The sequence below is a fragment of the Apis cerana genome, linkage group LG7 (genome assembly GCF_029169275.1).
Source record: "Apis cerana isolate GH-2021 linkage group LG7, AcerK_1.0, whole genome shotgun sequence".
NCBI lineage: Eukaryota > Metazoa > Arthropoda > Insecta > Hymenoptera > Apidae > Apis > Apis cerana.
Window position 1 is genome coordinate 8,523,950 of NC_083858.1, and position 26,852 is coordinate 8,550,801.

At 33.2% G+C, this 26,852-nt stretch overlaps 1 protein-coding gene and 1 long non-coding RNA gene across 3 annotated transcripts in view; one reads left to right on the plus strand and one right to left on the minus strand.

Moving 5' to 3' along the window:
• LOC107993146 (titin) overlaps positions 1–26,852 on the plus strand; it is a 207,009-nt gene that overhangs the window by 2,282 nt on the left and 177,875 nt on the right. The window contains 17 exon segments of the mRNA XM_062077058.1: positions 34–226; positions 1,470–1,583; positions 2,135–2,309; positions 3,773–3,873; positions 3,968–4,177; positions 4,776–4,961; positions 5,027–5,141; positions 5,551–5,792; positions 5,877–5,999; positions 6,246–6,437; positions 6,608–6,816; positions 11,098–11,617; positions 12,206–12,384; positions 12,467–12,620; positions 12,730–12,955; positions 13,462–13,709; positions 18,628–18,825. Coding sequence (XP_061933042.1) covers positions 34–226; positions 1,470–1,583; positions 2,135–2,309; positions 3,773–3,873; positions 3,968–4,177; positions 4,776–4,961; positions 5,027–5,141; positions 5,551–5,792; positions 5,877–5,999; positions 6,246–6,437; positions 6,608–6,816; positions 11,098–11,617; positions 12,206–12,384; positions 12,467–12,620; positions 12,730–12,955; positions 13,462–13,709; positions 18,628–18,825 — 3,385 coding nt within the window.
• Positions 14,016–18,428, minus strand: LOC133666419 (uncharacterized). Of its 2 annotated transcripts, none has more exons than XR_009830531.1 (2): positions 15,391–18,428; positions 14,016–15,306 (listed from the first exon to the last, which is right to left on the minus strand). It is a non-coding gene; the product is annotated as an uncharacterized LOC133666419 (long non-coding RNA). The 2 variants fall into 2 exon arrangements; XR_009830530.1 differs by having other exon boundaries at positions 14,016–15,310.

Here is a 26,852-nt window from a genome sequence, read left to right on the forward strand (position 1 = left end):
ACTTGTCGTGACACGTGTGTTTTTATGGCCTAGCGAGGAGACGAAGAAGAATGGATTGGTCTTGATAGTGGACGCGAGAAAGGGTGCATGGAGGGTGGCAAGGTCTTGCATCAGGTTGTCTACTGTACTTCTGGGAGCTTCTGCAGCATCCGTCATTGTAGTGCGCCCTGATGGCTTCTGGGACAAGAGGGTGGATAGCTGCACGAAATCGCACAAGGAAGGAGAGGTTCGTTAAAAAATTAGAGTAAGAATATAAATGGAATTATATTCGAAATGTACACCAAATATTTATTATTACTTCGAAAGTCGAGTGTTAAATTATATATCATTATATAACTTGTAATTTATAATTGATAAAATTATTTTTTCCGAAATTTGATTTGTTTTATTATTCGATTTATCGATAAATTTTGTAGTTTGTGATTGGAATTCATTTCAATTTTTAACGTGTATATATATATATATATATATTTTAAAAGTTTCGATAAAAAATTTAATTAAAGTGCAAATTATTCTTGAGATAACTAAGCTAGTGATTCTTGATTGATATTCCTTGGAACATTAGTATTCCGTGAACTTGTCACAATAGTAGAGTAAACGTAGCTTGTTACAAGTGTTCCACGAAATTACGAAAGCGGCGCATTAGCTAGGATATTACTACGATACTTATCAAAAGGAATATTCGTGGATATTTCTCATATATATTTTCGTTCATAATTTTACGATCGGATTATGATTTTCGATTATGCATTATCGAAACGTATCCTTATTTATTTTCATTACATAATACACTTGAATTACAATTATTTTACGTATAATTTACATTCAAATATATTCTTAAATTATCATACGAATATATATAAATTAGCATAAGAAGAAAAATATCTGATCCATTCATGGTTGTTTAAATAATGTATGCAAAACAGAAAAAAAAACATATTTCCATACACGTAAATCACGTAATCCGCATAAAAAAAAATCCAGAATCCATTTATCCTGATGTTCGCATAAATTTCTTCGAAATCCAAAATGTTAAGAAGCCACTATCATAAATCGATCGTGCCACGCAAAGAAACTAACACGTTATACACATGTATTATTTGAATCGAGATATAAAGATATCATTCAAACATCACCATGAAATGGAACGTTTCTAATTTTACTTTTATTTACATAATTCCCGACTTTTTTATCGAATCGTATATACACCCACCCGACAAACTAGTTTTCCTTCCTTCCAACCATAATTCCCTGCCATTTAATCAATCCTCGGACTCCAAGAGTCGCTTGGTGCATTGGCCGATTCGAGGCACATGTTCACGCTCGATTATCGCGTGAAATATTCACGCTTACTTGTCAAAATCGTTCCGTGTGACGAAAATGTACATATATTCCCGCGATGGGTTTAATTGCAAGCGTGCTTGTGAACATATATATACGTGACGTGAATTAATTAGTTGTTGTTTCAGCCGACGTACCTCACCCTGACGAGACTCCAGCTCCACGTCGACTTTGCACAGCTGCCGTACGAGCTGGGTGGCAACAAACTTTACGATCACGTGGATTGGATCCAGAAGCGCGTGGTAATCTTCTCATCGATCTATAATTCACGCTCAAACGAACCGGGAATCCGTGTTAAATTGTAGAAATTCGGTGTGTGAACTCATTCATTTATCGATTATAGCTGTATATTAAGTATTAAGTATATAATGTATAGTAAAAAATATATATAATAAGAATGATAGTGTTAATTATTATATAGAAGTATTAGATGGATAATTATAATGTAATAAATTTAGAATATTTGATCTAGTGGATGTAGGAATGGATATGGGTTTTCTATGATTTATTTTCTTTTCTATAAATATAAGACAATATAGCAATGATGATATTATGAAATGAAAGTATATATATGTAAGTATATGTAGAATATATGTTGAATTTTGCTGTAGTTTAATGTAGTTTAATCGAATATGATTATAGAAATTGGTTATGGTTCAATTAATTAATTAATCGGTATACAATTACTTTTTGCAACCATTGTATTAATAAGTTTCTTGCGAGGAAACGGAAGTTTTATATCGCTTTCACTATTTTCCTTTTCTATCACACGTTTTCTGTGCCGATTTCACAGAAAGTGGAGGATTATACCAAGGATGCATCGGATCTCATCACTAAAATGGCAGATCTGCACCGAAGATTGATCAGTTTGGATGGATTTCGAATGTCAGAATCGGACGACGATTTGGAATCTTATTGGGGGATGAGCAACGAATTAACAGCTCATGCACGACACATTCTTCAATCAGGTAAGTTAAGATTACGCACTGTTCGATAATAATAAAGTAATAAAATAATGGAAGTGATTTATATAATGAATTATTGAAACGAGGAAGAATCGAAAACTATGGATATATAATTTAATTAAATAATTAAATAATTATCAGTGATTTTTTATATTTTGTAATATAAAAAATTACCAATATAGATAATTCAAAGAAAAAAATGAGATATTCATTATATATTTTCTTAAAATTTCCTTTGATATATTTAAACACAGAATATTTTTATAAAATGTACCAACAAATAAACTTATGTTTGTACATATAATATATACATATATACAGAATATTAATTATATTCGACATTTTTAAAGGATCAATTCTAGGAGCTAAATCAAGCACAAAAATTGTTATACAAAAATATTATAGATTTTATTTATTAAATTATAAACACTTTAAACAGAAACTGATTGCAAATTTATTACAAAAATTCTTATTAGAAGAAATTTTAATCGACAGAATAATCTAAAGTTATGATCAATCACGAATCCAACTAATTTCATTTATCCATTTATCCATCGCCGTTCGATTATCGATCAAAAAAATCCCATTCACTGCCACTCACTCAAAGGTTGACTCGTGTCATCGTTATCGATCGCTCGAACGTCTATTTCCTGGCTTACGATACAATCAACCAGTTGTGCAGAAGGATCGACACTCGGATATGGATAGATTGGCCGGAAAAATTGAAAAACCGGCTTAACCGGATGTTAGACAGGATTTCTTTGGAATCGAGTCGCGTGCTCGATGGATCGCGCAAGAGTAAAAACATTGACAATGCCGAGCTCGTGTCGTATACATTTTTATCTCTTACTTTTTTTGTCATTTTTTCTGGCATAGGATACCGCTATGAACCTCATTATAGGGATGTATCTTTTTCGTTATCGGCAGAGATTTTTGGATGGCAGAACTTATATAGAAGAAATAAATAATTGTTTTCTATGTTGTGTATATTTTTAAGGGAATCGAAGGGGATGAACGGATAAGTATAATTAATAATAATTGAAAAATAAAAGAAACTTTACAGAGTTCATAAATCAATTATTTTAAAGAATTTGAATTTTCGTTGAATTTTAATATTTTAATACAGTGAATTATATGGTATTAATAGTAGTAGAGAGTTTCACAGCGAATCTTATTTTTGTGTCCAGAGAATAATAGAAATGATACAAGTAATCCTATTATATTATCTGTGTATAAAGCTGAACAATCTATCTAATTTGGTAACATTGTTATTAAATAATTTCTTAAAAATAATTCTCTTCGATTCTAGCAAATAGATTTATTTATAAAAAGAAAAAGAAACATGATCAAACAATGCAGACTTTATAATCATTACACATTTTTAATTTCTATTTTAAATTAATCGAAGAAATTTTTTTGATAGCATTTTTTCAGATAGGGAATTAAGATCATGCGTATGATTTTAGGAAGAAATTTAGTCGGTTCGATGGCCAGAGAATCTTCGAAAGATACATTGGACAGTACAAAAAGAATTCACGAGCTTATCGACTCCGTCGAACTGAAGAAGGTATCGTTTTCGAAAAAACGAGGAAATGAAAAGCAAAAGGAAAAGAACAAAGATATATTTTCAAAGAGGATTAAATAACGTTTGTATTTTTTAGTTGGATATCGAAAATTCTTGGTCAGAAATGGAGAAGAATTTGGATACGGCCAGGGTGATCGGTGATCTCGAGAAAGGTGTGTCACGTGTTACAGATTGGATCTTGGGACCAGCTGACGCCATGTTGAACTCTTGTTGCCAGGTTGGATTTGACGTTTCTTCCTCGGAAGAACTTCGCAGACGTCACGAGGAACTCGAATTAGAATGCAGGGTAAAGGCGAAAGAATCGATATAAAAAATATAAAAAATATTGATCATTCAAATTATTCGGAATCTCTATTATCCAAACCAAAGCAAGAGATGATTGTTCGAATTATAGAATTTTTCGAATATATAATACAAAAATTTTTGAACCAAAATTTAACGATTTTGTTCAATATTCATTCTAGTGTTCAGTTTCAAATTTTCTTACAAATTTTCTCTATTAATTAAATAATTTTCATTAACTCTATTATTATTTTACTCTGTATTTTCTTATCTTACATATTTAATATCTATTTATATTTTTCATATTCGTTACATTAGTTCCATTTATATATATATTTCATGATTTCGTTATCTCGAATCAAATTCATGAATTCAACTAATTGATCCTGTTACATTTTCAATCATAATTATTCACTGATAAATTTCTAATGTATTTGAGGGAATTAACTATAAACTGTGAAAAAAAAATCTTGTAAATATTTGCAATTTTTTAATCATAATATGTCAAACTTTTCTGTGAAAGAAGATTCGAAGAATTTAAAAAAATTTTCGATTGAAGCGAGAAAGAAAGTGAAATTTCAATTTTAATTTCAACATTTTAGGAAACTTATGGACGATACGCGGAATTGCTTCACAAGATTGACAGTTTACCAAGCACGCGTTTATCCGAGGATTTGAAATCTCAGAGGGATTTTATGGATTTCGTGTGCAGAAGTTTTGCAAATAGACTCGAGAGACGGCGAAACGTGTTAATCACTTCGCAAAGATTTTTCAGACTAGTTTCCGAGGTATTAAGCAACGAAGAGTCGAATTTACGAACGAATTATGATCTCCTGTTATTCGTTATTTACAGTACTTTGACCAAACGAGCGAGGTCTTCGATAAATTAGTGATGGGCAATAGAACTCACGATTTTTCACAAGCTGGAGCCAATCTTTTGAAGTTGCAACAAAGCCAAGGAATCTTGGGTAAATAATTTCATAATGTTGTGCATAATTAATGATTTTCAATATTCTTAATATTAATTATTAAATTTCACTAAAATTCTGCAGCACGCCAAAAAGTACGTATATTATACTTTTTAAAAATTTTATTTCTGTCTAATTTCCAAAAAGAAATCGTTTTCTCTTTCGTTGCTTGCTTTATAATGAAAATAAAAGAATTTAGAATTTAGAAATTTGAAAATGATTTATATAAATTTTCCAATTATCCAAGAAAAATAATATTTCTTTTTTTTTTCATTTTTGCTCGAAAGTGGAAGTAAAATATTGGAAAATTTAGAAATATTGGATGTATACTTTACGTTGAAAATCATTGAATACAATAACAGATAACGATAGAAGAGAAGAATGTTCGACGATATTTCATTTATTTTAGAATCTTTGGAACGCGAGTTGGTAAAGGAAGGTGAAAAATTATCGGACATTTTGTCGATGCCAGTGAAGGACGCGCTTGGACGCGATGTGCATGTTGACTATGGCGAAGATATAGTCAATGTCAGAGATATTTTAGATGCGACGAACGCCAGGAAGAATATTTTCAATGACAGCGTCGAGCTGCAGAAACTCTCCCTAAAGCAGACAGCATTGATATACATTTACGAAAACGATGGCGAACAGGTGAACGTAATTTAGAACAAATTGTTGTTCTAATAAAATATTCTCGACGTATCATGAAAAAAAAATTTTTCCTCCAACTTTCAGGCTGTGAAATGGTTGAACGATTTGTACAATGTTTTATTGAAAAATCATATGGAGATTGGATGCAACGCGATCGAGATACAGTCCCAGAAAGAGGAGCATCAATCGTTTCAAGAAACTGCTAAGGTGAGGAATAAAATAATATAAATTCGTGATTGAAATTTTAAAATTTATTTAAAAAATAGAATCAATTAAAATTCAATGCATTTATAATATCACATTCTCTATAAAACATACAAACTATTATTAGATTCTCAATGAAATGAGTTGGAGATTTTTTACTAAAGATGAAATTTATTTTACAAAGTAAAAAACAATGTAAAAAATTATTACGAATTTAAATTACGAATTATTTAAATTAAAACATTCCAGGGAACGTACGACTATGGTTGTCAATTGGTGAATGGTGCACGAGTGTTGAGATTATCGTGCAGACTGCCGTTGGAAAGTAACGCGAGTCTGTTCTCAAGGCTGAGACAAGCTTGGAAACGGCTTCGATCCGTTGGCCAGGAACAATTAACGAGACTGAGAGTGTGCGCCGTTTTCCACAGAAGCGTCGAAGATGTACGCACGGTGACCGTCATTTAGAAATTTAATCCTTCAATTACAAAACATTAAATTTTCATCACAGAATTCCATTATACATAAGCTTCTTGTTTTTACAATTTTTTTAAAATTCAAGAATCTATTTCCACTACAATCTCCAACTTTTATTCTTCTTCTTCTTCTTCAAGCATTGTTCCAAGCTGCACGACTTGATAGAGACCGTGGTATCTCTGCGTCGCTCGTTGAGACTCGAGGATCTAGCAGCGGAGGCGCGAGCCAAGGCCGAAATAAGGAACATCCTGGGCAATCGCGAAAAGCTCCTCCTCGAAGTCGGTCGAATGGTGAGGCTTGGTCGTCTGTTGAGGACACGCCTGAAGGAGCCACTATGTCATCAACGGCAAGTACGATGGCGATTATTTCGAAAGAGATTGGGTTCGAGGATAAAAAAGAATTAGTGAATCAATAAAAAATCCGCATTTCTTTCTTTCTTTTTCTATTGTATTACAACGATCATATCATTTTGGAATTAGTTTGTTTATTTATAAATCAACGTGACAATAATATTTTGCGGATGTAAGCTAATTCTATCGACTTTGAAATCAATACAGTCATTTAAATATCGCGAAGATGACCCTATTAGATGTTGTAAATGTTTGTGAATACAAATATAGCCAGCAATTTTACTCCTCTTCGTAGACAAACTTTTGTATACAATAATGTATACAAAAACATTGAATCATTGCCATAATGTTTAGGCAGTAGCATCGTCCAGACACATGTTGGACTCAATTCGCGTTGAGAAGGATAATAATTCTCTTATACTTTTACTTACAATATGATCTATGTATAAAATTCAAAGTTCTATCATTGACCAATCAATTACGACAAGTTTGTGTTTATTAGTTAGATTCTCTATAGAATGATTTTCTTTCAATGGAATCAAAGCTATCGATCTTCTCGCAAAAAATTCTGTTAAAAAATTCAAAAACATAATAATCTCATACTATATCCATCGTTGAGGAAATCAGTTTATAACCCACTTTTTATCGAACCCACTTCTGGCAAGGTTTCCCGCTTCCTCTAACACGTCCTTGGCGTTTCCTCCGCCATTATATCTGGTGCAATCGGGCAATAAAACAGCGCGCACCTCGGTCGGGCATCGCAAGAGCAGGATAAGAGTTCGAGACGGAGTTGTCGAGAGAAAGATCGAGTAATATAAGAGGCGAGGAGGGCACTGTAACGTGGACGGCCACCTCCGTTTTTAACGGAGGCGGTGTGTCAGTCCATGGCTGCACGTCGACCAGATACCTACACTTTGATATCGCTGCATGTAAGTCAGTTTCGAAATACGATATAAACGCGGCCCTGCTCTCGATCTTGTTGTTCCTAGAACCGTGTACCAATTCGATCGAGACTCGATTCCAAGTCGATCGTTATGAAACGAATCGAATAATCGATAAAATTTTTCCCCTTTTCCAAAGTAATCTCGCGCCAACAACGTTACACTTTTCAATTGTAAAATTGAATAATGGAGTGGGTAATTCGATCGACACGTTCAACGTTAAAAAAATCCAAGAGATTCGATGATTCGATCTTGATTTTCGATATGTTGTAAAACGAAAATGAAAATCCAAAATGGCTGATGGCACGCTGATGGCTCGTCCGTTTTTCTGGCCGCGAACGTGTAAATAATTGTGGTGCCCGATTGGAGGAATCCGACGAGCGAGCCACGAAGAAATAATAAGTGAAGAAAATAAATATTTATCGTTATTGATATAATTTCTGAAATGTTTCGATATAATGAATGAATGTACACGCAGGAAGAAAACCAGATAGAGAAATATCTTTTTTGTTACATACTTTATGCATTGAACGTGTCAGAATCAATTATCACATTTGCAAGAAAAAGATTAAATTTCAAAGAATCAATCTTTCTTCTACTTTTTTCTATTTCAACGAAATTTTATAAATATGCAATTCATTCGAGCTTCACCCACATGTTAAATATGGGTCAGTTGCGTGTGCAGACACGTAGATGCGAATACTATCCTATTTTCACCCACACGAGGACTTGTGGTCAGGGCCAAGAAATTGTAACTCGTACATCGCTTCGAATATTCGCGCACGAGAATTCGTTTCGAGATCCCGCGCTCCGAAAAGCGGCGAGGATAGATTCCGATTGCTGGAAAGAAATGCAATCATCCGGCATTCTGCCAAAACAAATAAATCTCGCCCCAAAACGTTCCCTTATTTCCTTTCACCTTTTCTTGCTTAATATCGGCCTGTTTGTTGAACATTGTTATCGGGAAGGGCCGTTTTCGGTTTCTCCAACGTTTCTCCAATGTTTCTCGTTTCGCGCACGTGCGCGGCTCAACAAGCATTGTCAGTGAAACGCGGTTGGCCGCGGTCCACGAACTTCGAAATGTTGATCGGGGGCAGAATCGAGGTTCGATCGGTCGAAGCTCGATTTCCGCTCGTTATTTTTGGATCTTCGAAATGCTGTTTCGCGTAATTTTTACGTAAGGATTATCGATCATTTTGTTGAACTTTGTATTTGGAGATTCTTTTCTTGAAATTCCGTATGTTTTGATTTATTTATTTTAGAGGGGAAATTTTTAATCGATTACATTATTATCCTTTCGATCCTACTAAGGTTAAATTTTAAAGGAAATTTAGAATTAATTGTCTAAAGTTTCTTTTCCTTTTATTTAAGAGAAAGAAATTAAAATTGAAATAAAAATTATTTCGTTTTTTAATGTCGATATGTTTCTTCTTCATTATTTAATATTCAATTGACGTGTTAATGCATCAAATTTTTACATAAATTGAAAGAAAAGTTATGTAATGATGCATTTTTCATCAACTAAATATTTTGGAAGATATGTCTTTTTCAATTTATTTTGAACAAAGATATTATTGAATAAAAATATACAGAATGCATGTAATATGAAAAATATCCAAACTATAATATTCATCACAACATCATTTTGACATCAAAAATATAATTCTGGTATCTAAACACGTGCAAAGGATTAAAAATATATTTTTCTCCATTACTTTATAAATTGCAATTGGATTTTCTTTAAAAGTCTGTATCTTATCGCAATATATTGTGCATCAAATTATCTATTTCACATTATTCGTGAAAGAAAAGGCAAAGTGTCGCTCTTCTACCCTATAACTTAACGTTAAATTGATTCGAAATTGGTTCGACGGGTGCGGCAAAGATTGAAAATACCGGTTAAAAGTGACGCTTTGCAGATTCGCCGGCTCTTGGTTCACCGAAATTAGAACTTCGCCCCACATTGAAGCCACCATCTGGTCTTCGACCATTCGTCGTGGCGCTGTCACTGTCGATTACGTAATTCCTTAGAAATTTTGACGTTTTCTCCACGCTAATTTTGCCGATGCATTAGAATCGATATTGTGCATCGATGCATCGCGAATAAGAAATTTGGCACCGATTGTATTTTCTTATTGCGACCAAGCGAAACGAGATTGATTGGTATATTGATATGGAATCGCGCATATTTTGATGCTTGTTGACTATTTGTTTGTTTGTATTATGTAACTGGATAGAATTGGATGATGATTATTTAGTAGCATTATTTAGTACGTAAAACAAGTTGATGAATTAATTTTAAAATTTAGAGAGAAAATAATTTTATTTTTTATTTTCTCATTTGTTATAATATATATAAAAATTTAATTTTGTGAACAATATTTGAACATAATTGAAAAGTATATTGGTAATTATTTATGGTTTATTAAAATCAAATTATTCACTTTTTTCTTTTTCTTTTTTTTTAGAAAAGTGAATAAAAATGAATAGGTTTTATTCTGTATTGTGTGCTGATGGCTTAAGAATAATTCGTAGTAAGCGATCTTGGTTCAAGTTTTAGGTTGAGTTAAGAAAAGAAACACGGTCGTAAAATGGTACTTTTAACAGGCTGTTAAAAGTATTATTTTTAAGCAAAAGAGAGATGTTATATTAACTTTCTAACATATCAGTTTTATTTCTGCTTTTAGTATTTCCAACATAAGCCAATATAAATACATCCATCCCTTATATATATTTCTGTAAATATATATACATTTAACACAAACAAAGTTAAAAATAACAACAGCGATAAATTCTCAATATTCTATCAACTCAATCCACTTTTCTTCGCTCTTCTTTAAATACAAAAAAAAAAAGAGGAAAATATACCATATAAAATCATCATAATAATATCTTGAAAGTTTCAAAATATTTTATATACAATACACTCCAAGATAAGATTTACAAAGATTACAAAATTGTTATAACATTAATTTTATAACATTAATTAGAATATCATATACTTTCCTTCAATCTATCACAACCCTAATATATCCTAATTTTAAATATATAAGATTTATTACGTTTCAATAATAATTCTAATAATTATCTTCCAATAATATCTAATATTTCACACACATTGAAATATACATAAACCCACGAACATTTGATTAAACTTAATAATGACGAAAAAAAAAAAAAAAAGAAAAGATTGTCAATGAAAGAAGAAAAACGATCTCCAACGATTGATTGCTATCCTCACACTCGAATCTTTCTTTCAGACAGAGTCGATGTGCCAGTAGTCGGTCCGGAAAAAGTTTATTAATAGCTTGAACGAGGAACATTTATTTTTTCTAGAATGTCCGAAGCCGAGGATGCCTCCTCGGGCAAAGGCAGTAACCTGACAGCGGTGGAGGCGATCTCGGCGAGATTGGCGGAAGTGACTCGTCTCGCCGAGAAGTTGGACGCGAAACTTTGCGAGGCTGGTGCCAGGACTCGTCCAGTCCCAATGTCGTCGTCCGCCGTCTCCTCCACCCCCTCCCCTCTCTCGTCCTCGAACACACCCCCCACTTCCGCTTCGAGTCAAATCCACACGGTTTCCGCTGTCACAACTTCGTCGATCGGGATCACCGCACCGTTGATCACCTCCTCGACGGTGCAACTTCAGCCCAAATGTGTGTCCACGATACTGTCCTCGGCGACGAGCAACGAGAACGTTGGCACGACGACCAAAGATTCGGCGCAGAGTGTGAATGGCACGGGTGTTGGTGGTGAAAAGGTGGAGAGCAAGGTAGAGGATGAGGGGAAGGATGGAACAGGGGAGGAGAGTAGGCAGGATGATTTGGGTGGGATGAATGATGAGAAGTTGAAGGAAGAGGTGAGTGAAATTTAATTATTATAGAGAGATAGTTTTTTATTTCTATTCCTTTTTGAAATTTATTTTATGTAAAGATGTATGGTATGATCTGGTGACAGTATGATGGGTTGTTAAGAAGAAATTTAGTATAGTAAAATGGTCAGTGGAGAATAGTAATAGAGTTTTCGAAACAGGCTTTAAAATATCAAAAATGAATCAAGAAGTTATTAATAACGATCAATTATAATTGTGATGGTTTAATCTTGTTGATCAATATTAATAGTTTTGTTAATTAATTCGGTCTGCAATAACTTAATTTTGATTATGATTATGATTATAAATTTCATAGGTATATTTTTTACAATCATTTTTACAGTTACAGCAATTGTAAAAAGTAAAAAGTAGAGAAATGAAAAAGAAGAAATTAAATACAAAATATTATACGTCTTGATGATAATAGCTTATATAATTCATATAATGAAAAGAAAAAAGGAAGAAAAAAAAAAGAAATATGCTTCATATAAGTTTAAAATATTAGACGATATTCTACGATGTATATATTATATAATATCTTATGCAATAATGTATTTATATTTGATTTGGGTGCAGGACGTGATCGAAAAGTCATTCGACGATAATCTAGCCGAAGATTCGAACATGGATGAATATGTAACTGCGACTGAATGTTCAATCACTCCGACAGTTCGTTCGAGGAGTGAATCTTTCGTTACGTCTCCAGAATGGGAAGATCTTGCTGCTCCAACATCCATGACACATTGCGATACTGGGTGAGAAACGTATCATTGTAAAACAAATGTATTAATTAAATTTTATTGTAATTTTCAATTTTTTTTTCATTAATTTACAAAGGTGGAACATCGAAGAAACTAAACTTAAACGGACGGAAACTTCGGAAACAGAGAAAATCGAGGCTTCTATGGATATTCCAAAACCGGAAGTCGAGGGGACAGAGAACGAGGGAAGGCAGAGTGAAAAGCTCGTGTCGATGGAAAAAAGAGTCGAAGTGTGTAGTAAAGAATGTGCAGATTAATTATACAGTGATATGAGTTTTGGCGCATTGAATTTTGTATATTTTTTTTTTTAATGCGTTGTTTTATCTTTCGTCGATTCAGGAGAAATCCGGGAAGATAGTGAAAGAAGTTACGGAAACGACGACTTTACGAGTGTCTCACGATACTCGTTTAGATATTGCGTCTTACAAGGTGATATCCAACACCACGCAAGATCATCGAGAAAACGTAGATGTTAAGGAAATCAACGATCTCGAACGCATCGTGTTGCCGGATGTCCACGAGAAAACGAATGGATCGCACTACGAGATGGATTCCGTTAGTAAATGTGAGATATTTCATCATCGATATTTTTTTTATTAATTAAGAACAATAATTTTAATATATATTGTGAATTATTTTATTATATTGTTCTTTAACACGAATATCTTGAAAGAAGTTTTTGCACACGATTTAAACGTTAGGATTTAAGAATTTTTCAAATTAAAATCTTTCAATCTTTTAAATTTGTTAATTTCAATCTTTTGTATAATTTTTAAAATCTCAAATTTGCATTGGTGTTTTCTCTTGGTGTTTATTTCACTGATATCATAACTAATCATTGTAATATTATATTGTAATCATTAAAAAATAATTTAGTCTCTATGCTCAAAATTGTTTACATTATTCGATTTTAATTTAATTTAATTTTGGAATTTTAATGATCCAATTAGATTTGAAAATCTCTTGATCAAAAGACAATTATTTAGATGATATTATATTTATAATAACAAATACGTTTATCATAAGATTAATATTTTATAATATTTATTAAAAATTTATATTGTTTAACAGCGGAGTCGTACAGTCGCAGAGACGAATTATCCACGAAAACAGACGACACCGAACGCGTGGTAAAATTCGCGAAGATCTGCGAAATAAATCAAGAATCACGCACGATCCCTGTCGACACATCGGCGAAGGATATCGCTCTATCCTTGAAGGAGTACAGACGACGTCACGAGGACAGTGGGATCGAGATGTCGCCGACGAAGAAAGACGAAAACCTCGAGGGCCAAGATTTCCTCGAAGCGGCGAGGAAGGTGAGTTCGATCGAGGCTATCTCGATAAATGGTGATCGAAGGAACGGATATTGCAACTGTAATTGTAACCACGAAGCTGCATGCTTCGATCGTTTTTCCATACAACAGAATCTTATCGAGCTTAACAGTGTCAATGACAATCGTTGTTTGCCATTACCTAATGCAAGCTAGTTGTGTTTTTCTGTGTGTTTTATGTGTTTCTATGTTTTGGATTGAATATATCTTTTTCTTTTTTTACGTATGTTTCGTGCGTTCAACTTTCAATTGATTTTCCTTTTTTTTTTTTTATATAAAAGAATGAACGAATAAGTTGTAATATCTTTTATTATGAAAGTATACATTATTCTGTAATTGTTTTTACCAATTAATTATAGTTTATACGTGATATTTTATCATTTGTTAAATGTTGTTAAATGCAATCTATAAAGTATTGATAAGTAATATTGTATGCATAATCAAAAATATCCCGAAGTATAAAAACATTCCTATAATTACATTAATAACGAACCAAAAATTACTTTCGAATACGTGTACACAATTTTTACTTTGTTATACGAGATAACAAATATATAATATATAAAACTTGTTATTTTAACTCATTCACAATTAATACTAGAAAATCAAAATTTCTTAGGCTAAAGTGTGTATAACCATTATAACAAACATATACGTTGCGTGCATGGCTTACGTTTGTAAATAAAGCGTTATCCAAGAGTCAGGAAACATGTATTTTATACCCTAACATAAAGGAAACTCGTCGTATTTCAAAGGAACGAAAATTATCGACAATTAGAACAGACGATTCTTATTATCGCATTGATATTTTTTCGAATGTAGCGGGTCACGGGTAATCGGTTACCTCTTCGCGCATGATCGGCGGTACTCGGCCACGTTCGTGCGCGTTCAACAACGCGCATGCGCGGCAAAACACTTGGGCGGCATTCGAAACGGGATGATCCGTCAGTCTTGAGTCGACTGGCTTCTACGACCGATCGACCGGTGATGTGACACGATTGTGACATGTGTCACGCGAGTGTTGTTGCTGCTGCGGTTTACGTTGTGGCTGTCATTGCTTGAACGTGGGTCGATTTAGGTGATTGCCCGATAATTAATCAGATAAAATAACATAAGAGAATCTTTTATATTTTTCGAAACTTGTTCGTGTCCCATATATACGCCTTTTTTTTGTAATCGTAGATATCAATTTTTATATAAACCACTTAGAATAGATCGAGACTCGTATTAATCAACGAAGTAAAATTTATTTTTTATCATTAATCCCACGAATCGTAGTATCCCATTTTCTCCCCAATGTTACGTACTCGGTTTGAATGGATTTTTTTATACTCGAGAGCAACATTGCCCAAAACCCGTCCGATTTGTCAGGATTTTCCCTCGACCTCGATTTCATCCCGTCCTTGGACGTATGCTGCTCACGAGTTCGTCTTACCTTGAAAAACGTTGTTCGTAATATCATCTTTCTTTCGTAATCCATCTCAAAACCAATTCCCATCTCGTTCGAAATAAATTCCTTCCTATGTGCCTCCCATCTCGAAAGAAAGCTCGGCGAAAGTGGTCATCGTCTTTGCACTTTTACCTAACTTAAGAAAAAAAAAACATCGAAAGAAAAGGAAAGGAAAGAGAATAATATACATAATATGTACGTAACTACCGTAACTACCGTTCTCCACTCGTTAATCTCTCAGCAGCACTTTGACTGCTTGGTTGCCAGATAACGCGTAATTAGCCTGACATAACGCCATCGATAATACCATAAACAGCAACAATGGCATCACGCATTGTTATACGGAAGAGACGGATGAAGGGAGGTACACGCGATTTCCGGGGGGGTCCGCGAAATCCGCGAACCGTGAATCACGATTCTAACCTGACTGTACACGCGCGATCTCGCTTAATTTCTCGTCTCCTCTTTTTCCATCAGGGATCGTCTCCGATCCCCGTGGGTCGCGGTGTGGCGAACCTCACCGTTCGGAGAACGCCACCAGTCAGTCCGGTTTTATCCTACCATTCGTTCGTCCGTGTCGGTGACGTCACCTTACAAAGATACCTATGAGGCATAAACACATTGACGTTCGATCGAAAACGTGGTACTATACGCTCGTTGCTTTTTTAATCCAAGAAACGCGTTTTAATCGTACACGCCACGGTGATTAGTGGCGCGCCTCTAATAACCGGAGGTGATGAACCGGAGAGGTTCCTCCGGTTCTTGGTTTTTGGATGAAGTTTAATTTTTTCTTTTTTTTTTTCTTTTTTTTAAAGATGGCAGATTGATGTAGTTTGTTGGGAGGACTGGGATGAGTAACGGATATATTTAACTATTAGATCAGAATCGAAAACGGATCGCAACGATATAGTTACGATAATGGGTTACTGGTTTTATCAGTCGTTTCAATTTTGAGTCTTTTGGATGGAAGATTGATTTCTGGATGGATTATCCTATTTTCGTTGAAAGAAGTTGGAGTTAATTTTAGGAATTACACTTGTTTTCATTGAGTTTCGTTTGATAGGTAAATAGGAGAATATGAACATAAATTTGAAGTAGAGATATTTATGGAAGAATTCTAAGGAAAAATGTTTCTTTCGAACAAACTTTTCTTTCAGAATATTGAAATCTTGAAACTCGAGAGACATTTATTTTTGAATATCCAAGGAAAATCGAAAAATCTTGAATAGGGTATTTCATCTTAAAAATAAAAAAATTTCAAGATTTATTTAAAAGCGTCGATTGTTTGAATGTACAATCATTTATGCTTCCCACATTTAAATAATGAACAAAGGCATTCATTTTAAAATAGCAGAATTTCAAAATATTTTCAAAATTCTGACTCTTCGTTCAAACATCGAAAAAGACTGTTTGATGACTTCTTCTTAACAATAAGTTCTAAATTTTCTTAACGAAAGCATTCATTTTAAACTGGAAAAATTGAAATAATTCCTTCAAAAATTCTTAATCTTCATTATAAATCTTAAAATAGAATCAATAAATTCAAAGATTCATGAATAAATCCATTCATCTGTCAAACTTTCATTTCAATACTTAAAGTAAATTAAAATATTTCTGAATGGAAGTATTCTTAAGGACAAAAAAATTTTGAATCTCTTCTAAATCCTTCAATTTTTTTCAATTTTAAATATTCGAGAACCTCTTCACTTTCAAAAACCGAGTACAAAAGTTTAAAATTCTACGAAATGAAAGTTTTTTAAATTGTTTTTTAAAATTTACAATCAAATATTTCTTTAAATAAAGATATTTTCTAAAAAGAAATTTCCAAACTCTTTCGACTTCCACTTCAAAAAATTTCTTCCATCAATTCTCGATGATTCAATGCATTTCTCCTCCGTCGTCGTTTCGAATCCATAAAATCGAATCACCCACCGCCCAGACGATTTTTTCCTCTTCGAGAATTCGAGAGATAACTCGAGTCGGCGTGACCGACTCGATACTTTCTTGGTGCGTTTGGCGAATCGCCAAAAATAACGTTAATCAGAGGAGAACGTAAACGATTCGCCGATCGCGAAAAGGAAAGGAAGATGCGTTCGATCTCGGTCTCGAAACGTTTTCCGCGTGATAAAGGCGGCCTCCCAACGGAATGCGGAACGTTGATCAAAATTAATTCGGTGGTGGATGGACGCTTTGGCTATTAAACCTTCGCCCGTTCCTTTTGCATATCCATCCGACCGTTTGGAGACAGGCCAATCGAATTCCGTGTTTTCGCTGAAATACTGCCGGTTGAATTCCCCCGCCACGAACTTTGATATATCTCAAAGGTAGAAAGTCGGAACTGCGATTCGTGGGTGTAAAATGTCTGCCCTCTTTGTGTAACATAATACGTCGTACGGGGAGTAGTTTTAAAGAAGTAAAGGAAATTTGTTCGATTTTAAATTTTATCTCGTCTGTTTTATCCTTCGTGTTCGAGAATAATGTTTTAGAATTTAGTTGGACAAGAGGGAAATAAATGTATATATATAGAGAGAGAAAGAGAGAGAAGGAAGAGATTATTATTAATTTTGTTTTCTGCTTTCAAGTTAGCAGATTGGTTATATAGTTGACATATTGCGAGAAATGGAGAAAAATTGATATCGTATATCATTACAGCGAATTAACAATTTATTAATGTTATAATGGCGGATTGAGTTACGTAAATAACTTGTCCTGCTCGAGTCGATAATGTAACGTTTGTAAGGTTAGTGAGAATTGGATTCGATGTATTAAATGAAGCCTAAATTTTCAGATGTTTGAATATTTTCGAAATTTCAAATTTTAAATTTCATATTTTGTTTAATATCTTTTCAAAATTATGAAAGTAATTTCCAATCGTTACATTTTTATATTTTTTATATAACACATGCTTAACAATAAATTTTGATATATACATCCATACATCTATACACAAAATTAATATTTTTTCAACTGTAATTCAAAGAAAGGAAAATTCATTTTATTCGAGACGATTCTAAAGAATAAATATTAATAAATTGTGACACATAATTACTTCGAATTCTACGAAACATCAATGATAAAAGTTTCATTTATAATAAGATCATCTCTTCATAATATAATAAAAATCTCGAGATACGAGTCTATAAATCGAACATAAAATAGTTTGCATCATCGTAACTTTATATTTTCGAAATTTTAATCTCATCGCTATTCTCTCTCACAAAAATTGTCGAGTTACAGAAATTCGAATTACAAAAAAAAAAGGTTCGGCTTTAATTGTCCAAACATTTAAAAAATTAATTCATCCTTTCAAATCCAAATCTTGCTTTGTTAATCCTTTTCCTATATTATTCTCTCCCATTCTCGATTAAAGTAACGAGGTCAGGAAAAGAACGAAAGTCGATCACCGAATCGATCCACACCGATATCTCGAACGATTTTGTTTTACCGCGAAAGAGAAGAGTTGCGAGAATGGTAGACGGGCACGACTCGATGGAAACGGCGGAGAATAGCGAGGGTCCTCGTGAGAAGGAATCACGAACAATGGTGGAGAGCAACGAGGATGGAACTCAACAAACCACCAGCCCGACCACCACCATAAGCACCATAGCAGTGCAGAGCGGTGAAACGCGTCTGGTGATCGCTCTACTTCAAGTAAGGGGCATCGTACCTTATCGTACACGACTAATGTATTAATGTCTCTCCACGATTTTTAAAAAAAAAAATCTTTCTTCCTGGAATATTTTTAAATAGAGAATTAATACCAGCTAACAATCTATTTGCTCGTTAATCTTTTTTTTTTCTGTAATATTCTTGGATTCGTTTCATTTATATATCATTAAGATTTCGAAAATTTAGAAAAAATCTAGAGAAAAGATAGTATATATAATTTAAGATTTTGAAAATGGATCCAAAAATATTGCTTAGGTTTAATTTTTATGGGTTTTTTGATTAATTTTTGATTGATTTTTATGTAGAATAGTTTTGTGTGCTTTTTGCTAGTTTTTTCCCTCGTTTTAAGATTAATTATTTGAGTGTTATTATCTGTTGTTTTTTGAAATTGGATGAAATACGGATACATACGGATATTTTAAAGATTGAATTTCAATGTGTTTTATTTTCAAGATAAATCAGCAGTAATTTACATTTTTATAATATGATATAATAACAAGAAAGTCATAAAAAAACATGAATATAAAAGTAAACTTATATTTCATTGGAAGACATTTTATTATACATTTCGAAAAAAAAAACAAATGATAAACATATCTTATCATTTTCTTTATTCTAAAATTTATTAGATTCTCTAGATTAATATATAATTTTTATCCAAAATAAAAATTAAAAAATTATCTCTCGTAATATATAATTGAATTATTTTAAGTTTATTATTTTTTAACTTATTTTATACAAATAATTCTCAAATTTAACATATTTAAACGCAAATAGATTTGAATAATTTCTATAATCTATTACATATATTATTATAATATATAAGTTTTATCTCAATCTCGAATGAATCATAAAGACAAAGTATACCATTATAGCAGAGATATGATACATTGTGATTTTCTGCACGTACCCTCATTACTTTATACGAAACAGAAAACGCAATTTTGATAAAGATACGTCTGCACTTGCGTATCATGGTATCATATCGCATGGTTAAGTATCGTCAAGTGTATACGGGAAACGTTGCATCGTGATGAGTCGTTGTCCATCAAAAGTGCGAAAATATGGTAATGAAATCCGTTTACACAGTTTCGTCAGATTTTGATCTCCACGAAGAAATAATAAGTGTATTCCAAGTGAACTAGATCGAACGAAAATTTATTGCTTTGCTCTTATTTCTGTTCAATTTCGGTTATAAAATCCATCCATAAATTCGCGATTCGATTAGATATAATTCCAATTATAATTACAAATAACACAGTCTTTGTTTATACAATGAATATATATATATATATATATATATATATTTTTTTTTTTAAATTTAAATTTTGTTAACGATTTATATTTTTCTTCTTTTGGAAATAGATGAAAATTAACAAGCCTTGTTTTTTTTTTATATTTAATTTAATCCATTTTTAAATAATTGGGATAAAATTACGAATAACAATTGTAGATTTGTTTTTAAGGTTGATGTCTTGTTTATTCGTATTTTGCATCAGTGTTCAATAAATAAAATTAGAATCTATTTTTCTTGCATATCTTTAGGTATCGTGTATTAATGCAATGACTCATAATTTTATTGACCATTGCGTATTATCTGTATATGAAAATAGAAAATATTCTTTTCACGATAGAAATAAACGATTAAGAAGACAATACAACATTTTCCATTTAAAATAGCTTATTGTTAGTATCGGATATCATTCCTTTGATAGACGATGATAAAAAACCAACAAACGAAAGATCAATTCTGTATCAAATTTAGATATACATATACGATGGAATATAATGCCTGATAATGTAATGATGATTCACGATTTAATTTTCGTAAAGGCAATTAAACAACTCTATACCAAGTCCATTCTCCTTTCTACGATTGTTATCTTAATGTTCCATTTTAAATGTTCTCCAAGCACATTTTATTTTTATCGATGTGTATTTTACTTTAAAACCACTTGAAATATTATATCACAACATACTTTTCATCAATTTTTAATACATTTCTTCTAAAATTTCTTTTAGAACATTACATAATAAGAAACATTGTTTCCTCAGAATCAACAATTCAAATCTGTTTATTATTACACTTATTCATTTCTGCAAAACACAAATATGCAAAAATCTAAATAACCTAACCTTCAAAATTCTTCTTAAATCATTTCACAATCAACACCAGCTTGTTATTATTGCAAAATGCAATTCGAAATTATTCAGAAAAGAAATTCCTACGTTTCATCCCCCTCGAATCGACACGAAACCCATCAAATCCTCCGAGTCGGAACACTTTCCTTATTGATCGTATTTGGGAAAGACACGTTATCGGCATTATATCAGCCCTCAAAAGGGGCGATCTCGAGCCCCGTTCGATTGCGATCTATTCAAGTATATAGAAGAGGGGAAAGACGTGGCCGGTCACACGCGTCCATGATCTATGGCGTTAGATATTTCGGGAGCCCGTAGTCCATAGCTATTTCCGAGTCCTCTCGAAACCGTGAGCGTTTTAGGCATCCCATCGAGCAAAACGAGCTCTTGGAAACCCCGCGAGGGATAAATTTAACCGCTACGGTTCCTACCCTTCGTGAAATCGCGCCGCCATATCGTCAAGCGTGGCCGCCAACCCGTGGTCTCGTCTTCGTTACGCCACCGAAAATAATTGCCTCTGGGGCGCGTTTCGCGCGAGAGAACTCTCTCGTCCAACAGTGTATCGCTCGTCGAAAGGATTCGTATGGAGAAAACGCACTTGTTGCACGCGATTATGTAATATTCTCTGGGGGGGATTACGATCGAGTACGGTAGGTACTCGAGAGTTGCGTATGCGTACTTGCTCCAGGTATTTATAGGCATGGTTACCTTTCTTTTTTTTTTCTTTTTTTTTTGGAGGCGCTTTATCGACGTTCAGGAATGGACAGGGATTCGGTTCGAAGGATTTCGTGTCGTTTCATGGTGTCGAACACGGTGGTGGTTAATTTTGTAATAGGTTTGAAGAGGTTTGTGGAAGGCTGGGAGAGGGGAAGGGGATTTGGAAAGTCGGCGTTTTATCTCTCCGCGTCGACCTGGAACCGGTCGAACCGAGTATTTTTTCTTTTTTTTTTTGGTTTGAATTAGGTTTGAATTAAATCTTTCGTTTCTGTCCGGGGTAATGTCCCATTCGATCTTTTAATTTTAATTATCGCCCTTTTTCGAGGCGTACGGAGATTTTAATTTATTCAGAGAAATTTTAAGGAGACGGACAGATCCGAAACGGATCGAGTTGCAACAGGTTTTCATCGTATTTATAAAATGAATCGTAATAGTTCATTCTTACGTATTTAAACAAAAATTATACACCAATTGAATCTTTATTCTCAAATTTCGTTTCAGTCGATAAAACTGAAAATCATTAAACTCGGCATTAAATTACATTACAATACGGTATCTCGGTGATTTTCGTGTTAGTCACAGCGCTTTCAATGCAAATACGTAGATAAGTTTAACGGCCGTGGCCGTAAAATAAATCGTGAGGGGTGGAGTTAAAAAAAAAAAAAAGAAAAAAGAAAGAAATTTATATTCGATCGTTACCCGCTTGTCGTTTCGAAGTATACGAAATATTACCAACAGAATCTGTCTGTCACGCGTACCACCTCCCATCGAGAGGATTTCCTTGACTCTCGAGATAACTTTGATTCGTGAAACGAACATGTCAGACCAAGAACTGGCATCCGTTTATTCGAATAGTTAGTCCAAGACGCACTGGATTACGGCCGAGCAATTTAGCAATTTGTTTCGTGGCGGCTGATTCGCAGCCTCGATAGAGATATTATCTGACGATATAAGGATAAGGGTGACTCGCAATGAACGACAGCTAAGGGATCTTCTTCCTTTTTTTCTTCGACTTTTCTTCTTATTTCTTTCATTCCTCGCTCTCTCATCTTTCTTCTATTTTCCGTTTCTTCATCGTTTTCTCTTCTTTCTTTTCCTCTTCACTTTTTTATTATTTTTATTTTTCTTTATGTTTTCCGTTTCTTCCTTTTCTTTTTTCTTCTCTTTTTTTCCATCTCTCTGCATTTTCGCCTTTCATGGATTACAATAAACGATCTTATCGTGAAAACATGTGATAATAGCATAACTGGTTCATTGCTTCGCATCACGATATTATATCACGGTTAAAGTTACATCACGACGTTATCGATTATACGCCTCTCGGAATATTCATTTGCATTTCGAGCCAGAATAGTTCCTCGTGTCGAAATAATGACTCATTGTTTTCACGACTTCGCTCGTTCTTGCGGATTTTGCCGGATTAGCCGTGGATCAGTTAATTACCTTGCTTGGGTAATTTACGAATTGTTGGATGATTATGAAGAGCAATTAGCTGGTCATTGTTTGGATGATCTTGGAATGGTGATTAGCAAGATTGTTAGCATTAATAGTCGATGTTTTATTAACTATTATTCGAAGAAGTATTAAAAAGAAGAAGAAGAAGAAGAGGAGGAAGAGAAAGAAGAAGAAGAAAAGAAGAAAAAAAAGACAGAATTGTGGAAGATTGGAAATCGGTGTTATTCATATATATTTTTATGGCGAAGTTAAATACCTACTGTTAATTATATTACCTATTATTATACTTATATAGATAACAGTGTAGTATAACTATTTAAGAAGTGTTATAAAGCTATACCCTCTTAATTATTGTATTTATTAACTTTTCTTCTCTTTTATAACAACGTGTCTATTTCGACATAAATCAGCGTTAATTTATAACTTCCTTCCGTTGAGTGAAGTAATCAACACGTACTTTGACATTTACATTTGTTACATTTATTCTGATTCTTATCAACGTTTCATTTAATTATTTTACAGATATTAATAATGAAACAATCTTTACATTATTTCATACGATTTATCGTACCGTAATGATTTATTGTACAAATATTTTACCCATTTATAACGTTTTTTTTCTAGAAAAAATCAAAGATTCAAAGACAAACAATGAATATATTATTTTAAACAAAATTTGCAAAGTGAATGTAAACGTGACTCGTATACACAGCATACATAGAAACCAGGGACGAGAAACTACGATTTTAAAAGCACAGCGTATTTCGAATTAACAAAAATAATTTAAAAAATATATAGAACGCAGTAATTATAATTATCAATTACTATTAATAATATTAATATTAATTCCGTATAAAAACTTAGATTTCACGAAAAAGAAAAGGTGAAAATATACGGTAATCCATTGGTATATTAATTCTGTCAACTTGTCACGTAAAAAAAAATAAAAAAAAAAAAGAACAGGCGGACAGGTAGGAAGACACGTTTAGTTGGTGGTTGGAGATCGATCCAGGAGGATCTACCGTGGTATGGATCCCCTGTACGTTCTCGTGTAATCTAACAAACCGGTATTATAGGAGACGGCGGGCGTGATCCTTCCTCCGCACCTCCGCCTATATCGTAGCTACGACCTTACGACACTGACTCCTGCCTCCGAAGGGGCCGAAGAAAAAAAGAAAAAGGGAAATAAGGTGGACGGCCCAAAGACGGGACCCCATGGTGGCGGTACAGTCATCTTCAAGTACCGCCTTCGATCTGGGATCGAGATAGAGCCTGGGTTCCAACCTCGTGCTGCCGCTCGAGGACGTTGTACCTTTGCCTCTTTTCGATGTTAATTCGTCCCTTACAACCTGATCGTCGAACTCCATTTTATTCATCCGTAGATTTCGTTTCCCACGTCGCGAAAACCGAATTTTGTCTTAATTTAGCCTTGGTTGGAGACTAAATTATTCTTGAAAATTTTTCGAATATTTCGAAAAATTAAATTGGATGGTTTTCGTTGTTTTTTATTTATAAATTAGTATTTTATATGTAGATTAGTTATTTCTCGAAAATTGAAGTATTTTGAAAAGAAAGGATTTAGATTATCTTTTTCTGGATTATTTATTTCATGTAGATAGAAAATTTGATATAGGGAATTCTAGTTATCCCTAGATTGATTGAAAAAAAAGATATAGATTTTGATTCATCCTGAAAAGTAGTATAAGTCATATAGAAATTTTTCACATAAGAAATGAATATTTAATAATAATATATAAGAAAAAGTATTCTAGTTATCCCTAGATTCATTTAAGTCACAATAGAATAAATTTTTATCTCAAATAATATAAATCTACTATAGACAATGATATCCATATTCTCACAATTACAATTAAAACAAGATCAACTAAAATATTCTATAAACTTAAACGAAATTAACAAAGATCCTTCACTTTCACTCGCATAGCAAGAATCTTTCTCAATCTTACGAGGAATTCGTGTCACCAGAAGTGCTCGATTTCCGGGCCGCTTCTTAAAGAAACCGCGTGGATAAAAAAGAACTCGAACGGTAATCACGCAGGCTCGCTCGTCCTAATTTTCTGGCCGCCGAATATGGCCGCGGTCCAGCGCGACTGGTCTTCCATCGTTCCCTCTCGAGAGGACACGCGCGGCTGTACGCGGTATACGCGGCGTACACGCGTGACTTTGCGAGACCGCGCGCAATCCGACTCGCTGCAAGCCCTCACTTTCACTCTGCCCGCCGTGGAATCCGTTTTCATTGTCATCGCCGTCGCGTGGAAACGCGGATGTATGCATATGCACACTTACGTTTCGACGCGCTTGAACACAAAATTCGCGGGGTTCAAGGTTGAGCTGGTCGTCCAAGGGTTTCGTTTCTTGAGATCAAGAGGTATCAAGAGGAGATGATTTTGGATTTGGATCGGATAAATTTATTTAATGGTATACAGATTTTCAGGAGGGGAATTTAATGGATATTTCGTGAGAAATATGTACATTTTTTTAATTATTGAAGAATTTGGAATTTCGTGGAATTTGATCATCAACAATAATTATTGATCTCTTTTAATGGTTAATAATATTGTTTCTTGTTTTGCATGAGAGAGAAGAATATAAAAGGGGAAATTATGTGTATTATAATAGATCTCTATTTGAGCATCGTTTATTATAATAACAGGTGGATGAAGATAAAATTATATACGAGATGAATAGTAATATTGATTATATTAGATTATAGTGTAGTCTGAGATAGTTGAAGTTTTGATTTCTATTGATTTGTAATCCTTCGAGTTCTGTAGTTCTTTCTTATAATATATATACACATATTATACTGACGCATAGCACGTGACCCGATTTCTCCATGTCGAGTTACGATCACATTTACCTTATCCTTGTGAATAATTTTTCAACAATTGTAATAAATGCATGTAATAATTTATATAAATATCGTTTTATAATTTTTTTTTAATTTTACAACGAATATTATTTATATAATAATTCGTACGAAAATTATTTTCTTTATGTTTATATAATTTTCCTTTTTAAATAAGTTTTATATGTATGTTCCTCGTAAATGAAAATATTAAAATTGCTTCTCAATCTGTAAAATTCTCTATGCTCTTTCGAAAAATTATATAAAATTGAATATTACTTGAAAAAGTTTTTTGATAAAAAATGGAATGGATAAAATTTTGATTTTACTAATTATGATAATAATGATTTTACAATATTTTAATCATACTTTTTTATAATATCACGTGAATTTAAAGATCTGGATCTGCTCTTTTAAAGATACTATGCACTATGATTTAGTATTCAATATGTCAAATAACGAGTAATTTGATAATACTAGTTTCACTACTGTTTTACGAAGTATAAACTGGAGTAATTCAATATTCCGTTTGATCGCCATATTACTTATTTTTCACGAGAGATATTATTAACTCTTACCTTGACCCGCGTGCATAATAATTAATATCTGAATTATAAAAAACAATTGCAAAAAAATTCCACAAACCTGTAAATGATATAACATTATATTCAAGCGTATAAAAAAAGAAAAAAAAAGACAGAAAAATTTTGCATACTTATAGACAACAAACACTATTTTTTTTTTTCTTTTTGTTTTAATCAATGTCGCGTCATAAACAACAATCAAGAAGGAATAAAGAAAGTTTTACGCGTTTCAAACGATAGAA